The 20,243-nt window shown below is 44.3% G+C and overlaps 1 protein-coding gene across 2 annotated transcripts in view; it reads left to right on the forward strand.

The window, feature by feature from the left end:
* The window catches only part of CEP112 (centrosomal protein 112), a 340,946-nt gene extending 323,718 nt beyond the window's left edge, over positions 1–17,228 (forward strand). For both annotated transcript variants that reach the window (XM_037070013.1, XM_037070012.1), the window contains exons 25-27: positions 12,411–12,512; positions 16,147–16,211; positions 17,053–17,228. In XM_037070013.1, the coding sequence (XP_036925908.1) occupies positions 12,411–12,512; positions 16,147–16,211; positions 17,053–17,056 (171 nt within the window). In that variant the 3' untranslated portion in view covers positions 17,057–17,228. The remainder of the gene's footprint in view (positions 1–12,410; positions 12,513–16,146; positions 16,212–17,052) is intronic.
* The last annotated feature ends 3,015 nt before the right edge of the window (positions 17,229–20,243 follow it).

The following is a 20,243-nucleotide window of genomic DNA, read 5'->3' on the forward strand; positions in this document are numbered from 1 at the left end:
GAACGCTGTGGGCCCTCCAGCTGCTCAGGAGGAGGGAGGGGCATGAGAGGGGCGTAGAGTGGTGCACACAAAGGCACGAGGCACAAAATGACACGGCATCTGGGGGGAAACGCAAGTCACTGTGGGAGCACAGGGTGTCCTGGAAAGGTAGGCTAAGATGGGGACAGAAGGTTCTTAGATGATCTGTGCCTAAGACATTGTCTTTAATCTATTGCTTAAAAAAAAATCACTGAAGTGTTTTTACGATAGAGGTGTGGGGGCGCCAAGAAGATCAGGTCTGCATGGTGGAGAAGTGGGCAGCAGCAGAGAGAAGCGAGTGAAGCAGACAAACGAGAAGCAGGACAGCTACCCTAGGTTTCTGCTCTGCAGTAGAGGTCAAATGCATTAGTCTCCAGTCAGAAATCTGGAGCTTTCCCCTTGTCTTCCGAATAAAGCAAGACCTTGAGAGTCCTAGCCACACAGTGTCCACCTGGGTCACACACCCCCTGCCCACCACCACACGACCTCCATCCACACCGACCCCTTGATGGTCCCTCAGCATCTTACACATGGTCACCTACATGCCAGCTCTCCCCTCAGCCACCAATTTCTCCTCCCTCTCATTTAACTAGAGACTTCCTACTCACTCTGCAACTATCAGACAGAATTTCGTCATCTCTGTAAAGACTTCCATCGGCCCACTGAGAAGTTATCCATCTCTCCTATTCCCTTCTTTGGCCCATTATACTTCAGTCATGTGTTTAGGTATCTCCTTTCCACACGTCTTATGTAAAAAGTGTGAGCTTCTCCAGGACAAAACAGTTCACACACACGTTGCCAGTCCACACAGGGCTCTGTAGGGTAACCACCCCTCAGTGTTGAGTGGAGGCAGACCCCAGCCGTCGACATTCAGAAAGCCTAATCAAGGTCTTTTGATAACTTCACGTTTCCTAACTTTTAAGTGAATGAACGCTCCTTTTATCTCTGCTGTGTAAAGGTGAACAACTCGTGGATTCAGTCAGTGCCTATTTACAATGGTGTTTTGAAATGTTCTGCTCCGAGGTTGTGGGGTCTGTGTTCCCATTAGTTGGGAGGTAAGGGGATTCGTGCACAAGATCCTCATTAGTGTTAATTGGAACCGTCTAAGTAAATCCCGGGGGCCCCAGCGGGACAATGCCTGCCTTTGTGTTCCCGTTTCATGCTGTGTATAGAATGCCATATCTGGCAAGAAATGCCTTCCCAAACATAAGGAGATAATTGGTACTTTGGGGGAGAGATTTAACTTATTTATAATTGTCTAGTTTAAATATGCAGAAAAGAAAGAGCAGTCACCGCTTGCCGCTTTTGAAAAAGATGCTCTCAAACCAGGTCAAAAATCTCTGACTCAATCCGGAATTTTGAATGATATGTAACTGACATTTAGACCCAGAAACAACAGCACATCAATAAACTCACTCCACCTTAGACTCTATTCGTGGCATCGCTGCTTACCAAACTCTCGTGACTAATGGGCTGTGCAGGTGGCTCCATGTCCCATGCAGTGATGACAGAGACAGTCCTGTCTTCGTGGGCCCCTCTGCTGCATCTGACACCTGCCTGCTTCCCCTCCCTGTGAAACCCGAGGTCGTGCTCCCCACCCCCCTGACTTTTGTCCTGCCCTCTGCTCTCCCTGACCTCCCCCTGGTTCTGCTGCTTCCGCTGTGACCCAGGTGTGGGAGCCCCTTGTGGGTCTTTGCTCCTGGGAAATTCCTGTTCTCTCCTCCCCCCTTCTGAGAGCCAGCTCTTCATTCCCAGGGCTTCAACTTCCTGCGCAGGCTCCAGGCCTGGCTTTCCTCATACGCCCGTCTCCCTGGCACCTCAAACTGAGTAACTGCAAACCAAAACCGTGTCATTCCCCCCGCCCACCCACAGACCAACTCCCTTTACCCATTGCCCTATCTCTAGTCACATCCCTTTTCTTCTAGGTACATGGCTGAAGGCATACATTCCCATTTAACTCATCTCTTGCTTTTATTTTCAACGAGCCAGTTGTCAGCTCTTCCTAATGACCTTCCATAGCTGTCACCTGAGAACAAGAGCTCCTCACTCGCCCAGATCACTCCGGCCACTTCTGCTGCCCTGAATCTCCTCTCCTGAGATTTCTTTGTAACGTTTCCAGACTCATGCCGCCCCGTCCTCCACCTCCCAGTAACAAGTGCGCATGGTGCAGGTTCAGATGTCAGGCTTCCGTCCTGGCTCCAACAGTGTGGCTCACCGTGAGCCGTGAAATGGGCCTGATACGATCTATCTCCCAAATTTTATCTAACAGTACGAGGAAGACTGCATGTGAATTCCTTAATGCAGTGCCTGGCGTGGATCAGGGTTCCTAAGTGTTGGTTCCTCTTTACTGTCTGTTTTCTGCTACATTATACTGAAACTTGTTGGCAGGACTTCTACTCCCTTCTGTGACTTCGAGGTCCCACCTACCTATTCAACCGTGGATTTATTCGGTCATTAACTCATTAAGACAATATTTACTGAGCATTTACTATGTGCCAAGTGCTCCGACCTTACTTCAGTGTACAAAGGGGAAACATAAAAGGGGCCCCTAACCCCTACCAGCCTTTCTGAATATCAGTCGCACCCTGTAAGTCTTGGTCTTTCTCAACAAAGTCTCTTAAAGGTCTCAGGAGCCTTTTATTTCCCCTCAGTATGTTGGCCCTCTGTTAACAGATTTCGCCTTTCAAGAAGTAGACTGAAAGGGCTGACCCACTCTCTTTCTGAGAGGAAGGCCAGGCACTGCAAACAAAGGGGGAAATCACCTTGTCCCTCCCTCCTCCAGGTGTCCGCTCCAAACCCTCTTAGAGGTGGACCTTACGAAGTAAGAGGAACAAGCACTTACCTCTGACTCCCATGAACTCGGCCCTCCTAGTGCTCGTGTTCTTGAACTTGTGCCCCCTGGACACCCTCATCCAGTCTTTCACACCCCGGCCCCTGGACTTGCTGCCCGGATCCTAACTGTTTAAGACTCACACGAGCCTTTCTTTGATGGGAGCATTCATAGTAAATATCAGTGTAAGTGAAGGGAAATATTAGGAATGATATTATTAGGCAGAAAACCAGTAGAAATAGTAACCAAAAGTATATATTCTAGTGAGAAAGGAGCTGGGCATTTAATTTCAGGAAAAAAGAGAAGCGTGAGTCATTTAATAACACAGCCCTATAAATACAGCCCGCTAGTGAGTAAAGGGGAAGAAACGTAGAGGAGGGAACGGAGCTGGGATGAAACAAACTCCCCTCCTTCGGGGGAAATCTCTAAGATCACTTTTGATCTCAGCAGCCCTGTAGGCCCTGCTGTTTGCCTCTGATTTTCTCAGCTTTGAAGCTGGCCTACTTATTAATAGCCACCATGATGACAGAATCTGCTCTTTGTATTTAGGGAAAGCTTTCGCGATTGCTTTACTCTAGACACTCTGAAGCTCCTGTCATCTTAAGACAAAGACTGAGTTAACACCAACCCTTGTGTGCTCTGAGGTTTTGATTAATTCATTCACTCAGCAAATATTTATTGAGTTGTGACCATATGCCAGGCAGCGTGCTAAAGGCTGCGGCGCAGCAGCCAGCGTAGCAGCCACCGTCCCTGCCTCGTGGAGCTCCGTCTAGTGCAGGGCGCAGCCAACTCTTTGTTAAGGGCTCGATGGCAAATGTTTTAGACTTTGCAGCCCATAGGGTCTCTGTCAAGACCACTCAGCGCTGCTGTTGTCATGCCAAACAGCTGTAGGTAAAATGTAAACAAACGAGCATGGCTGTGTTCCAATAAAACTTTATTTACTAAAACAGGCAACGGGCCAGATTTGATCGGCAGGCCAAAATTCACTGACCACAGTTGTAATGGATGCAAGTCATAAATACAAATTAGATTTTGTATAGTCCCTGTTTTTCAGTGAAGACCATTTTGGTTGTCAGTGACAGAAAATCTAATCCAAACTGAAAAAAATCTAAGGGCAGGGCCAACTTCAGGGGCAGCTTGATAAAGGGCCCAGTGTTTTCTCTTGAGTCCTTAGCTCTTCTCCTCTGGGTTGGCCCCGCTGTCAGCCCAGCTCTCCGTGGTAGCAAGACAGCTGTCACAGCCCCAGAATGGCACCCCCGGGAGAAGCCCAGGGGATGAGAGTTCCTGTCCCAGCACCGTCTGGTGCCCAAGACTTGGGTCACATACTGAGGCCCCAAACAGTCACAACATGGGGACTGTAACATGATGATTGACTTGGCCCTGGGACTTTGGGCGGGTCAAAGGGTTGGGAAGGGGTGGATTCCAGTTTTTAGAAGACTCTTGAATGAATGCTGGGGGACAAAACTCAGTTATCCACTGCTTACATCCCATGAATCCTAAATGAGTTCCCCCAAAGGCCACACTCACTCACAGGAGCTCTGTGATATGGTTTCGGCTTCTTCGTCTCCACCAGGCAGTACAGTGCACAGCTTATGTGCCAAATGCTGTCCAGATAAGTTTTAGTATTTATTCACAGCTGTTAATTTCACATCACAACCCTACTCTTATTCGATATTTAAGCCTTTGATTCATGAACAGATTTACACAGTTTATTGGTAATTTTCTGGCCTGTGATTCTCTTACCATTTCCCATCTTTTCTGTGTGCATTAGCCCTTATGAGTAGACAGACTAGTGTTAGGGTCTTTTGAACGACCAGAATCTGGATGGAGAGCATCTGAACCTAATTAAAATGCTGGGTTCGGGTCATCCTCTTCATACCCAGACCACTGTTTTCTCCACTGCACCAGAAAGCTGTTCTCCTTCCTCACTCATCCCAGGACCCAGTTCCTGCTCCCCACTCCCTGCTGGGGTTGGCGGTGGCTTCACTCCTCAGGGGCCCCTCCTCCTGGAGGCCCAGGCCTGGTGAGCAACTCAGCGGGCTTCACATCCTTAGGGTGGAAACTGGTCCTCTGAGCTGCAGCCTCCGTTTTAAGGAGACGCCAGTTGGAATAAAGAGCCATAAGATAAAAACCATATTGGAAAAAGAGGGGAAATGAGTATGATAAAGGCTGTTGAGAAATTTGTGGTTACTTTTCATATTTTCACCTTAGAGTTCCAAATCAGAGAACCCACGCTGTGCTGCAGAGCACCTTGCTCAGAATGGATCTCTGCGGTTGCTGTGGCAACATGTAATGCTTCACCCCTGCTAAAAATGAAATTTCTTGGGAGAAAGTGCGTTCTTTCTCAGCTGCACTAGAGCATTGTTTCACCATCTTCTACTACTATTTCATTCTTATTCTTCGAACCACACTGGAATCCGGTATAGACCTGTGAGTTCTGTCTACGCAGTCCCCTCAGCAGCCCATGCAGAACCTCTCTGTCGCACAACAGCCCATTGCTTGGAAAAACCCTCCACGTTTCTGTGTTGCATCCGACCCCTCCCAGGAACCTCCCTCCCTGTGCCCCACTCCTGCCAACCACGTACCCGCCTTTCACTGCCCTTGGGAAGCCCGATGCGTTTTTGATGCTTTCTGCTCACCCCAAACCCCCTACTTCGGTGCCCACCCATAGTCACCCTCCCTCAGCGTATATACTGTGTTCCAAGGGTACTTGTTCTTTCCACCCACCTGCCACCCCCAACAATCTACCTGCCGGTGAAACTCAGTTTGCTCTATGGCCTTCAGCTAAGCCAAGTGTTAGAGGGACAGGGTTCTGAATAAACTAATCCACAAGAGGTGAAAGCACCTGATACTCTCCCTTCACCCTCCCATATATTTCTAATTGGTAGAAATCCAGGCTGGAAAATGTGCACACAGCAGCCATTGTCCGTGGCCTGGATATACAATACGGCTCAAAATTGGGAATTACTGTTTCTCAAATGCATGTCAGTTGTTCTAACAATAAAATACAAATCCACTTAAAATTGATTCTGAATTCAAAGAAGCTCTGTATCATTATGCACTTTTTAAATCAATGGACACTAAAAAATGCAAAAAGAGATTTAAATTGAGTCCTCAGATTAATCATGGATATATGCAAATAATTTGCTACACAAGTTTATTGTAGTATTGCAAATAATTAGAAAGCAAAAAGTCTAATGATGGGGGATTGGCTAAATTAAATATGTAATTCATAATACATATAATATGCAATGAAATATGTATGTATAATCTACATTGTATGATGTAAAAACAGCTCCTATTTACTAAGTGCCACTCCTATAAAAATTCTACGTGAACTAAACCACAACAGCCTCGAGAAGTTATGATCCCCCTTTTCCTGAGAAGCAAGCTGAGCCACAGGGACGTTGGCCTTCCCAGGGTCCCCAAGTCAGGGGCGCAGCCCAGATTCAGCTCCAGGTATTCCCGCTCCAGAGTCTGGGGCTCTTAACCCTCCACTTTACTATCATAAGTAAAAGGCAGGTTACGGCACACTCTCCTTTGGTGCAAGATGACTCTCTGAGGTCATGTCATATGGCACTCCTCTGCTCTAAACACTCAACAACGGTTGGTAAAATATGAAAAGTCAAAGGAAGTATATGGCATCAGAAACAAGATGACCACCTGCGGGGCCTAGAAACAGAGCAGGGCCTCCAGTGGTGGGTGAGGCTGAAAGTGCCAGTCTGGGGCCCTGAGTCAGCAGCAGGCAGAGGCAGCTGGGAGGAGAGAGCCAGGGAAAACGGGGACTAAAAATGCAGCTAGGGCCCCTTGCCAGGTAAGGGACAAAGAGACTGGGTCACAGCTTGAAACAGAGGCTAATATGGGCCCCAGCTCCTGAAAGGAAACTGAACTAAGTCATTGCCTTCCATAGAGACCGAGGGCTACATACAGCCTATCTGACGTTGGGGGGCAGGTGCCCCAGACACAGACTCGACACCAGGCCTGGCGAGTTCCCTGGGCCCCTGTGCAGTGTCTGACACCACCATGGAGCAAGACCCCCCCCCCAATATCCAAAGGCCCAGATCGAGGCAGGGAAGAACCCTGTGGTAGAAAAAGGAATAATCAGAGGAAATGGGAAAGGCACAGGCGTTTGGTGAATGACCCGGAAGGAAGCTGACATGCCTGCTGCTCTGGGAGTGAGGGGACTTTCTGGGATGACAGGAGGGCGACAGGTGGGTCGGGGCCAGACTGTGCAGGACCTTGTTGTCCACAGAAAGGATTTTGATTTTAATTTTAATGTTAAAGGTTAAGTAGGTTCAATTCAAAAAACAAAACCAACATACCAGTATTGCCATAGTCCCAGAACGAGGCTGGCCCCATGGCAAGCAGAAGAGTGGGAGGGGTTTGGGAGATAACGGCCACAGAACTCGTACTGTGTTGCCCCTCCTCTGCATGGCTGGCCCCCGAAGTGCTTGGTGGGACATCGTAAGGTAGTATCAGGCACAGTCACTTTCCTGAACTGCATCACTGTTACCTTAAAATGTAATTGCAAATGACTATGCATTTTTTAATATGGAAAAACAACCACAGTACTTAACAGTGACGACTCAGTAGTGGCCTCCCCTCCTGTCCCCTGTCATGTGCTTTGAAGCTGGAGGCTCCATCTCGAAGTTGTTGTTTCTACAAAGCTGCCCACGTCCATCTCACCTGCCGGGTGACATAGTTTTGACATATTGACATGGCTAATTGATACAGTGTTTTTCAAATAAAAACACCACTAAATATATTTTGTTCTCCCTTCATATTTTTAATGGAATTATAGATGTCCAAGGTTCACTTTTTTCAATGTCACTTTTATCTCCAGAGACCCTCCTGACCCAAGTCTAGTACATGTCCTGTACATTTTGCAGGTCTCATTTATGCAAATGAGTGTTTGTCTGATTACCCAGGATACAAGTTTTACTTAATCATAGTGCTCAACTCCAGTTGTGGGTGTTCTCGGTTTCCGTGCCCCGTTGTGTTTTTTTTTTTTAATTTTTATTTATTCATCTTTAGAGGAGAAGGGAAGGAGAGAGGGAGAGAAATATCAATGTATGGTTGCCTCTCGTGCATCCCCTACCGGGAACTGGCCTGCGACCCGGGCATGTGCCCTGACTGGGAATCAAACCATGATCCTCTGGTTCACAGGCCCACACTCAAGTCACCGAGCCACACCAGCCAGGGCCCATTTTTAAGTTAAAGGAAAGATTTATTATCAGTGCTCTGCCTTTGAGGGAAAGATGGGCAGTCCGTTGATGTGGCACAGAGAACAGCTGTCTCTGGTGTCGTTCATGGCCACCATATTACGCATGCAGCACACCTTTGCCGCTCAGCTGATGGGTCTTACTACAGTATAGCAACATCATTGTTTGTCACGGTGTCCTGGTTTTCCTCTTCTTTCTTGGTAGAGATAAGAAGATGAAGGAGGGTGGGGAGAGAAGTAACCACTGTGGAGACAGTGAGGCTCCTGTCTCTTTGGTGGGATGTGCCTGAGGCCTGGGGAAGGGCAGCCCTCATGACCACACAGTGCTTCGTGAGAGCAGGGGAGTGGAAATGAGCCACGTCAGTGCTGGAGGCTCCTTTCTAGAATTATTCAAGTGAGAACAGACTTGGAATTCTTCTGCATTTAATAAGCACCATTCACTAGTATAACTGCACACTATATACTAATGAAAGTTAATATTCAAACCTAATAATAAAGTAGATTTATATGTAAAAGGTTTAATATTCCTTAGTAAAAGGAATTGTATGTCCATCAAACTCTTTGCTTAGATCAATTCAAAGTGGGAAGCCAGGAAGAAGAGAAAGTGGCACGGTTAGCAGTTAATAGTTTGTGATTGGTCTACAGGCAAATCCCTCCCTCATTACTGCCCATCAAATACATTGTGAGTCAGAGCCAGGGATGGAAAAACGGTAGCAGGAGTCCAAAGTGATGTAAAGGGATATAAGTTCTTTCCTTTCTCTTATTTTGCCATGTGACGAGTTTAGATATATCCTTCACTGGCTGAGCTGTAGGATGTGTGCTTATGTGGGGGATTTGTGGGACTTTTATTTTAAGTCATAATGTGCATTGCATTGGTATAGATTTTTTAAATTAGTCTTCTATATAAATCTTTAATAAATTAAAATTTTAAACTGATGGGAAAGTATGAGGAGCCAAACCATTTTGCAACCAATGGTTGTTGTTCTTGTTGTCATTACTGTCATTAAAAAATGGAGTGAACACTAAACGGGTGTCTGGGAGAAAGGAGCGGTACATCCCGTCCCCCTCCATCACCCCACCCCTAGTGGCTGAAGCTGCTCTAACTGGTTGTGTTTGTGAGTTCTTTTTCCTTTTGGGATGGAAGAAACATTTCAGCACTTGGAAAGATTATTGGAGGAACTGCGGAGCGTGGTGGCTGAGAATGTATGCGCTTCGGAGTCAGACTCCTTGAGTTCAAATCATGGCTTACTGCTCTGTGCTTACTCACTGGGGTATCAGAAGGATGAAATATGTAATAAAACACTTGGAATTGTATCTTGCCCATAGAAATACTCAATAAATGTTTGCTGGTAGTCATCTGTAACAAATACAGTCAACCAGATGGGCTAAAGTTTTCTATGACTTTATTAAAGTAACAGGGTTCTGCTTGGTATATAATGTTTAACTCCAGGGTTTGGGTGTAAGGATTCAGTGTAGTGATATTTTTCTGATTGATACTTTCGCTTGTAGATGAGGAGGTAATTTTAGATTTTCCAAGTGGTCATTGTAAGTTCATTTAGATTCACTGAAATCGTAAAAACAAAGAAGAAAGGAGTAAACAGGAAGTAGAAATGCCTAGCTCCTCAGTAACATTTGGCAAATGCAGCATACTGAGTTTACAAGGTGATGGAAGGGATCGTAGTAATCAAAGAGCAGCCTTGCTCAAATAATTTTCCGCTGCCTATGGCCTAGCCTCCAACAGAGGGAGACCATCAAGTGTGAAAAGTGAAGTGGAGGCGAGAGTCCAGAAAACTATGAGCACTAACCGAAGGGCTTACATGCTCCGGCTGGACCTCCAAAGTGCTCAAACCTGAGGGAAGATGGGCCCCAGGAGCTTACTCTCCATACCTCCGTATTCAGCAAACAGTTGCTTCCATTGAAAAATGAGGTTTAATTTTTTTTAAAGAAAAAGGAACTAGTGTAAGGTCCTTGCTAGACTGAGAGAGAAAGAATAAATATAAGAAAAAAGCAAATAAAAAACATAGGTCAAATGGAAAGTTTTACCCAAGAAACAGGGAAGGTTCTGACAAATTATAGTTCTTTATAACAAAGTTCTTCACAATGTCAGAGCATTGACAAACACGTCCATAGATCTCTCTGTCCAGGAGAGAGCTGGGGACAGATAGAGAAAAAGGAAAAAGAAGAGATATGTTTCTAAGACAATACAAGTCAACAGACAGAGATGAAAAGTGATCTCTCAGAGCTTAGGAAAAATAGTAGAGAAAAATCAAAAGGTTACAGAGATTGGAACCATATTAGACGAAACAAAAAGAAGAATCATAACTGAAAATATCCAAGGAAATACAGTGATCAGACTAAAGGAAATCCCACAAAATGAAAGGAAAATATCAAACAGATATAAAATTATAAGTAAAACAATAGAGAAAATTATAATTATGGAAGTTTATCAAAGAAGAGCCTATTCATGCAAATTTTATATTCCAGAAGAAGAAAACAAATAGAAAAAGATTCATATATAATATGAACACATAGAACAATAATATCAATAGAATACAACTTGATTCTTCTAACAGAAGAAACTTCTCTTCAGAGAATTGAATTTAAAAATAGAAAGAGTACACACAGTGTCTCAAGTAAATTGATATAGAATAATACCAAAACATATCTCAGTAAAACTACTGAATCAAGGAAAAAGAAAATCACATGGGCATCCAGGCAGAGAAAGACAGTCACATTCAACATGGAAAAAAAATTTAACCTGGCTTCAGACTTCGCTATAGCTACATGTAATGCCAGCAAACAGTGAAAACCATCTCTGTGTACTGAGAGAAGAAAGTGGGATTGAACCATTTTTATACCCAGCCGAGTTGTCTTTCAAATGTACAGGCCAGTGGACATTCTCAACAAACAAGGTTACAAGAAATGAGCAGACATCTGTCTATTTTGAAAGACTAGTAGCTCGAAATTTCAGAGCCAGTGTGGAAAAATATAGCCAATATAGTAACCTGTGAACCCTCAATAAATGTTGCCCTAAAGGCCTGCTTTATAAAGCATGTGTTTTTCTTTGCTTTTGCCTTTCGTTTACATCAGCTGACAGATGTAACTTGGAGACATAAGTCCAAGAAGAAAAAGTGGGAAAAATCAAATATTGCATCAGTGGGAGAGATTGTTTTTTATTATTTGTTTTCCTTTTAGGAATAAGTCACAAGACTATGACATATCTCAAAAAAACACTTCGCCTGAAAGTCAAAAAATTATATTCTAACATGTTCACTGTGGGCTTTTAGTGGATACTGAAATTAACTATGAGAACACATTTCTTTCTTAATTCAGTTTAGAAAAAAAAGTTGGGAATTAAGGGCTAGTAATTTTAAATTATCCTCAGTAAATTCATAGACTTGTCTAACTGAACTTAATTAAGCATATTTTCATAGTATATTCCCTTATTTCTAGATTTGTCCACTGAATCATTTATGGGATATATTGCAGTTCATCTTTAGTATTCAGTTAAGTCATATATGTCACCATGCAACAGAGTTTCAAATTCTATCCCATCTCAGATTGGGAGGAAGAAAAGTAAAGATAGCTGGAGAAAGACACCAAGACATGCACACTCATGATGCTCACTCTCACGCACTTCTTCATCCTGCTCAGGAGTATTCTTCCAGAGACTTTTCTCCCACCCTCCTCACTTGTCTGTAGCTTTTAGAGAGACGAATGGACTGAGCCACCAGCCACTCCCTTTCCCAGCCTGTGGCCATCAGTCGTTGAGCGCAAGGTGTGATTTTATCTGGAGGGAGGAGGTAACCCGTGAACCTGGGATGCTCACGGTGACCAGGGCACTCCGTGGTGCAGATTCTCCTTTGTTCGTACCTTCATAATCATGAGGATTCTACCCGGTGCCCAGGTACCTAGCAGCCATTTTGGGGGAAGTGTCTTACAGCAAAGACATGCTGCGCGTTGTCCTCCGGTCACAGTTTGTTGTGATCATAACCCCCATCCTGATGGAGAAGAGGAGTCGGGGTTGGCACGGTGTGGACATGGTGAACGGCCAGTGGGGAGCAAGCACTCTGCGTCTCCGGTGCTGAAAACTGTGCTGTTGGGATTTTAAAGAAAAAGTGTTGTCACGGGCACTGCCTCTCCCAGACTCACGAGGACAGACTGGGCTCCTTTTCCAGTTTGTGACGGCGTTTCCTCTTCTCATTATCTGGTTTTCCATCATGTGTAACAAATTTATCTTCGTGATGAATAGATACTATTCTGGGATGTGTTAAATTCAAAACAATCATTTCTGTGGTACAAAAGAGAGGAGAAATAAGCTGTCACTTTTTTTCGTTTTAGATAACTTACATTCGACAAGAATATGAAACAAAATTCAAAGGGTTGATGCCAGTGTCTCTAAGACAAGAACTTGAAGACACCATTTCCTCCCTAAAATCCCAGGTAATTACTAGAATCAAGGCATTTTCCAAGGGTTTGGTGGTGTGCATATCCAGAAAAGACACTTGCAAATAAGTGTGATTCTGAATTGATGCCAGAAATCAATGTGATGTCATAGCATGATCTACACCCCAGGATGACTGGGTTCTGCTTTGCTTTTTTAGAAATTTTTTTCTCACTAGTGTAAGAACTCATTTTCTCAATAAGATTTTCTTAAAAGCACCCATGAAAGTACAAAGTTCAGTCCTGGTTACTTTTATTCATGTACAGGCTGCATTCCTATGCGGTCACACCCTTTTATTCTTGGTACCAGGCCCCACATGCCGTTGCTTAGCACATCACTGATTGGTCAGTGTGTGCACGTAGAGCAACTGAAGGCACAGTTTCACTAGAAGCATATTTATTCTGGTGTATTTTATGTGGTTGCAAGATGTAATTAGATGCATTTTAAATTCAAGGCAGAGTAATGACGAGGTATTCAAATAATTGGGTTAAATAGTTCTTGTTACAATGTGTAGCACTTGGTTGCTTATAAAATATAATGAGAGATAAATTGATTTAAATTTATATACTTAAAGTTATTTAAAAACTTCCAACAAAAGTTTCTTTTATATATGGCACTTTGATAAAGTTCTATAAACATATACACTGCTATATGCTTTCTATATTGCTAGTCTAAGGAATTGTTTTAGCTCTAACCTGAGAAAGAGTTCACTTCGTCCCATTCCTAACACTCTTAGAAATTTAAAACATACACATTTTCTCCTAGAACAGTTATGTTTTCTCTGTATTTCTAAGAATCCTTGCATGGCTGAGATTGTTTAAAAACAATAGATGGGACCCAGAATAGCCAAAACCATTTTGAAAAATAAGAATAAATTTGGAGGATTTACGTTTTCCAATTTCCAAACTTGCTGCAAAGCTCGAATAATGAGGACAGCTTGACAGTGGTTACAGAAGGGACATGCGATCCATGGGACAGAATCGAGGGTCCAGAAAAACAAGTGTTCACACCATTGGTTAACTAATCATCGACAAGGGGCCCGGACAATTCAGCGAGAAGACAGAAAGAATGATGCCGTGGTATTGGCCAGGCCACATGCGAGAGAACGAAGTTAGAGCCCTCACAACGCAGTGTGCCTGAGTTCATGCAAAATGGACCGCAGACCTAAACATTGGAGTCCAGACTGTAGAACTCTTGCAAGAAAACCCTTGGGGCAAATTGAAAGGGGCAAATCTGTGTACCTCGGGTAAAGTAAGAGTGTTTTTTGACAATGAGACCAAAAACGCAGTAGCAGAAGGAATACACAGACAAATTTCACTTCATTGAAACTTACGCTTCAAAAGACACCATTTGGGACTGAAAGGACCATCCATGGAGTAGGAGAAAATATTTGCATGTTACTCATCTCAGAAACTTACCTTTTGTGTGGAAGAGCCCCACGAGGGAAAGATGTCTTTGTTCTCTGGTGCCTGCCGTGTACTAGAGGCTCAGTAAGTGTGTTTACAGCTAAAACGGGTGGTATGGTTTGGTGACAGTCACATTAACCGTATATAATGTGTAGGACTAAATGGAAAGCAAATTCTAGCCATTCCTTTTATATGTTTCTCAGTGAGAAGCCTCTTATCCGAAAACGAAGTGTTCATTACCTCAGTCCTTCCGCCCCTGTAGCCTGTTGCTTCTGCAGTGAAGGAGTTTCGCTGCGCTCACCCCTACATAAGAATCAGTCCTTCGGGAGGGTGTTAACTTAGAGAGGGTTAAGTCACTCTATTTACATGGAAAGCTCTCCTCGAGGTGTGGTTTACCCATTAATGCTGTAGGAGAGCTTCCATAGGGTCAGCTCTGTGGGACCTGGCACCTTTCTCGGAGTTTTTTTAAGAAAAAAAAGAAAGGAAGGAAGGAAGAAATCTGATACCCACCTGCAGGGCTTCTGTTATCATTCATATCATTCCACTGTAATAAAAACCACTCCAGCCTCCTGAAGCTGGATGTTGACCCAGAAAGAGAGCAGCATTGCCAGCTGCAGGCCGTGGGGCCCCCGCATGGCAGCTGCGCGGGGGAGTCTCGGCCATAGGGTGAGCAAATTTAGTTTGAAAGCACAGGTGCCTGTGTTTTTTGAAAATTGTTGGAATTCCGATCGCAAAGCAGGTGGGGGAAGGGAAGTTGAATTGGTGTAATCCTTGCATCTGTCAATATTATCAGTTGTCCCTGGGGGTCATTTGAGTAATTGGATAAAATTAAGACCTCGGTGATAATACAAATAAGCAACCTGGAGGGGACTGCTTGGGTACGGAGCCATTGAGAAAGACTGCGCTTTCCTCTCCAGCAGGCACATTTTCTCTTCTGCTAGCCTTACTCTTGCATAACTGCGTTTCCGAATCAAGCGTTGCCATGGTTTCGGCTCAGACCAAAAAGGCAAGAGTAAACAATTCCAAAATGATCAAATACCACTGACTCTTGATTGTATCAAGCCATAGCATACGTTATCTCCAAACCATTTCTATTTGGTTTTATAAGGTGCTTTTGAATTTGTACCTGATACAGATATTTTTAGTAGTAATAGAAATTTATGTTTCAGAATAATCAAACCGTGTTATAAAGATCTGACAAAAGACTGTGCTAAGCCGCCTAGTTTCCTCCACCCCTCTGCCCCCCCAGAGTGGGGACCCAGGTGGGGTGGTACGAGCTATGAGCTCTGGCCTAGGCAGGCCATTCTGTTTGTCACTGCACGTCCTCTGCGTAACCTTGGGAAGTAGCTGTTATTAACCCCATTTTGAAAATGAGGCAACAAGAGTTTTAGTAACTTTCCTAGAGCCACAAAGGCCAAACCAGGCATTGAACCCAGGTTGGACTGACTCCAGACAAAACTCGGGCTCTTTCCACTACAAAATCTTGTCTCTTCAACCTCAAGGAATCCCCAGGATGGGTTGAGGTTTCCAGAAGGCAGTAATTTTCTTTCCACTCACTCATTCATTCATTAACCAGCTAGTGAATGCCAGCTCTAAGCCCAGCCCTGTAGAAGGAACTGGGGACTCAGAGATGGTTAAATGTCATCCTTGCCCCAGAGAGCTCTAGTCTGGGGAAGAGATTTGAAAATGAATAATCGCAAGGCCGTGCAAGAAGTGCTAAGGGATAGAGTACAGGAACACTCTATTCATTAGAGAGTACAGAGGAGGGTCGCTGACTGTCCCAAGGGTGGGGGCAATGAGCAGTTGGGAGGAATTGAAGAATTCGTAGAGGAGGTGTCCTTCGAATCAAATAGTGGAGGATGACTAGGGGATAGTTAGCCAACCATCCCAACAAGAGAAAGAGCTGGTGCCCACTGGCTGTGGAGCGTGCAAAACACAGCATTAAGGTAGGGATGGTGGGAAGGGCATCAGGAAGGATGGAGCTGCAGAGAGGGGCTGCAGAAAACGCCTCTGCAATAAGGAGCCTGCACTTAATTTTGTAGTCTCTGGTGCGTTTTCAGTAGGGATGTGACGTGATCAGTTGTAAAAAACACAGCATTCACATTCTGCCGATCCACGGTTTTATCTAGGGAATTGTCTGAATTTAAATAAAGTCCTACCATACTATTTGCACATTATTGCCATTTAAGCCACATTCCCCTCTTCTCACCCAAGGTGTCTTTTCTAGGTTAACTTTCTGCAAAAGAGAGCATCCATCCTTCAAGAAGAACTGACCACGTACCAAGGCAGAAGGTACAAGCCCTTGCCCAGAATGCTTTCTGGTTGTTTGTATTGTTTTGCACCTGTGAGTCTCCTGGTTTGACATTAAAGTCTTCACTAAAATTCTTAAACAATATCAGTTTTGGAGGGAGAGGCTTATTTTTAGTCATAGCCTTGCTTTGAGGAGTCACCCACCTCTGGGAGTCACACCGCTTAGTCAGGACAATCCGAACCAGATGAGAGCATCCGCAGGCGCCTGGCAAGTTTAGGCCTCGCCTGCACTGTCATGACAAGACACCGTCCCGGAGCCCAAATGCAGGATTAAGGAGGCAGCATCATCCTTTTAAGGCAGTGAGATGATGGAGTTCTTAGCGTGGCAGGCCTCCTCTTCAAAGTCCTGCATGCATCCTGGCAGGTTTGGAGCTGGTGCAGATGTCCTCAGACCAAACCAGGCCTGCAGCTCAGGGATGTCACCGCACTCACTGAGACTTCCAGGCCCCGGCTGTAGTCCCCGGGGGGTGCACAGGGCCTTTCTGTCAAAGGCTCCCAGAGACATCACAGCATCCATTGTTTACCTGCTCTAAGGTAGTCCGGCCACCTTCCTTTCAGTGTGGCGAAAGACCGAACCGCTTATTTGGCATTAAATTAGAAGTAAAGACCTTTTACTTTTCAAAAGTAAAAATCATTTACTTTTCAAAAGATTTCATTGCTTGGTAAAGACAGGAGTGAACCTCTCACAGGCATAAAGGAGGGAATGTTGATATCAAATATTCGTTTTAACCTCCTTCCAGCTTCTCCTGAATTAGAACGTGTTTTATAATAGGCATGCCTGTTAAACCTAGAGGAACCCCTAAGTGGGATTTTTTGTTTTCAGGTAACCACGTGAGAACTTGCCCGAGCGACGCGAGGGTAGAAGACGGGTGCAGTGTCTGGGCCGTGCTGCGGACGTCTAGCAGGTTTGAAGATGTGGGGAGTGTAAAGCGAACTGTGAGAACAGTGGCTTTTTTAAAAACTTAAATGTAATTAAGATCATAAAAACATGCATCACTCGTGTACTAAGTGGGGTGGTTTATTTGTGTCTGCCTAAGTTATTTTTTTAACATCCCTTTATTTTTTACTTCCATACGTGTGTGTGTGTGGATGTGTACTGAGAATTGCTCATACTGGGAGACGAAATGATTTCCTGAAACTTCCTGGTTAATGGTTATGCATAGAACTTTGCAAGTTGCATATGATCAAAATCACGTTTGTAGTGTCATATCAAAAATTTTAACGTCTTTACATTGTTTTCGTGTTCATATTCATATTTTATTAAAGTATTGTTTTGTACTTGTCAGTTTTATTTCTACTTTTTGTTGCACCTCATTTGCTAAAACACGTAGGACAGCTGCATGGTATCTCTTCCCTAGAAAGTACTGACAATCTCAAACTGTACTCTGGGGAGAAATACCTAATGGCATGTCAAAGATCAAATCCATACGGAGCGTGTTGATTCAGAATAAAAGCCCCTGGGTCGTCCGCTTGTCAGTCCGAGAACTTGCCATGTTGGTGTCTAAGCTGACCCTGGACTCCAGGGGCAGAAGAGTATAAGAATTTTAAGTAGCAGCTGTGGCTTTACTGTTATTTTCTTGTCTCTCTTTTTGTGATTGTGGTTTTAATTATAATATCAGTTGACACTCTTTTAAATGCCTCAAAATGTAGGATTGTGCTGGGAAGGATACTTAGCACACTGGCGAGCGTTAGCGCTACGAGCTGTGATGGGCCCCTTGCCATCTCTGGGAAAACACGGTGCTGCTCTCCCGCACGGGTGTTTCACTTACTACCCAGTGCCGATAAGCTGCTAAGTGCTGATTGGTTAACCCCGATTTGCCAAGGAAATTTTGAATTACAGAGGACAGATGCTCAGTAATCTTGACCGCATTATGGTGTGTGCCAGGGACCCTTTGAGACATGAACAGTCCAGACCTCGCACAGGGCTGGGATCGTCTGGGTTACCGTAAAAGGTCAGGGCCAGTGTTTATTTACGCTTGTCCAAAATGCTTCTCTCTTTCCCACGCCCAGCTCTGTTGTTTGCTGCCCAAGGCTTAATTACCCTTCTCTTGCACTGTAACTGAGACAGGGAGATGATAAGGAAGGAGCAGGTTTTACAGCCACTTCCAAAGCCAGGGCCAGGCTGCGGCCCGCCATCGGCAGGCTGCCTCGCGTTCCTGCACTAAATCATCTCTGCCCCATCGCCCCTCTGCCTGGTCATGTTCACCCTGACACCTCTTCCAGAAATATGTCTCCATCCTTTGAAAGATTAGGTTTTTCTTGCATTTACAATAAATTATAAGCCTGCCTTAAAGAATATTCAGGGAAAAACAAGGTTGTAGCAGATGCCATTAAAACCACCTAACAGATGAGGACGGTCGGTACCCAGACTATGATTTAGTGCTGGGAAGGGAAAGATTAAGGCTGCATGATTGATTTTAAGTGCTTCTCTACAGACCGTGAAAACAGGTTGAGGCTCGGCAGATTTCATTAGTAGTGCTATCCGCTGCTTGAAGTGAAAATACTTTGTGGATTGTATTGTCTGCTGGACTTGGAACTCCCACTCAAGAACATTTGTTTTCCATGCGTAAATATCAGTAGGCGTTTTGGAAAGTTGCCTGCTATTCTTTCTTTTCCTTATTTCAAGGGTTGTGAAGTTACAAACACTGGCGAACCTTCGACATTCCCCAGATCCTGTCTCCTTTCCGAAGCGTGTCATATGCATCTGGGAGTAGGCGGGCTGAAACCTGAGGTCGCTTTGATTGTGTGTGATAGGGGTATGTGGCTGACACTAATGTTTTTGTGGACATTTTCAGACAAAGGAAGAGAAAGGAAAATGACGCCTGGCATGTTTAAAATTCCTTACCGAGTGATCACTACATGCACAAATCAGTACTGAAAGAAAAAGTGAGCACTCAGGAAATAAATTATAAACATTGTGCTTTATTATAAAATCATCTAAGGTCTCTTCCTTTCTTTTATCCGGCGGAAGATCAGTTGTCCATCACAAACCTATTTTAGTTGCACTTCGAGTTATTATTATTGGCTGCTGCACCCGAGTCATCGCCTGTGCTTTTCCTATCTCAGCACGTGATTGTCAACAGGTAGTGGTTAGGGGCCAGCTGAGCAGAAGGACAGCTGTGGGGTCACAATGGTTGTGGCGTGTGTTCGTCTCCAGTTGTGGGAGCAGGCATGAGAAGGGTTAACATGAAAGTCACCTGTCAGTCATCTCCGTGTGTCATGGTTCTGTTGGAGACCACCATTTCTGTGTCCCCAAGCAGTGAGTCACTGCAGGGGTCCGACCCCTGACTTTGCAGCCTCCCCACTCAACAATCTAGTCCTCAGAGGGTGGCTATCCAGGGCCCAGTGGGGGAAAAAGAGGGAACAGAGAATGGACAAACTTGCTTCACAGTTTGTGCAAAAGAATTGACTAGTGACGCAAAGGAAATAGCTCAGATTCAAACATTACCCTGTAATGTCACTTATTAACAATGATTTTTTCAGAAATGAGCATGTGCTTGTAGTGGTGAGCAACCTCATTAAGGGACTCCTCAGAGAAAGTGCAGAAAGAAGACACCGAATTAACAATTAACAGCTCTCTTATTGAAGTTCATCGCCATCCACCGAAGGCAGTGGTGTCTTCGTTTTCTTTCTAAGAGTAAAAAGGAAAGGTAAAACATCAAAACTGGTGGGAGAAAAGTTTCAGAACACAAGGTCATTTTAATTCATGGTTTCCTTTAAAGAACTATCTCTTCTCAGCTTTCATATTTTGTTCAGAAAGGTCGTCTCTTTTAAGCCTTGTCATTAAAGGCAGTTTGTTCTTTAAAGTGAATTATCAAAGGGTGTAGAAATTGCAAGTTACTGAAACTAAAATGCATGATCAATTTTAAGTCTGCTAACTAAAGCTTACTTAAAATTGGATGTGCTTTTGTCCTGGCAGCTCTTTTGATAAAACCAGAAAAAGATACATGGTTGGCCAATTCAAAGTAGGAAAAAAAGATAATTAGATAAAACTTTTTTCCCAGTGACCAAAGG

This window comes from Sturnira hondurensis, unplaced genomic scaffold (genome assembly GCF_014824575.4).
Source record: "Sturnira hondurensis isolate 20B ecotype Veracruz unplaced genomic scaffold, ASM1482457v3 Scaffold0018728, whole genome shotgun sequence".
NCBI classification, from domain to species: domain Eukaryota; kingdom Metazoa; phylum Chordata; class Mammalia; order Chiroptera; family Phyllostomidae; genus Sturnira; species Sturnira hondurensis.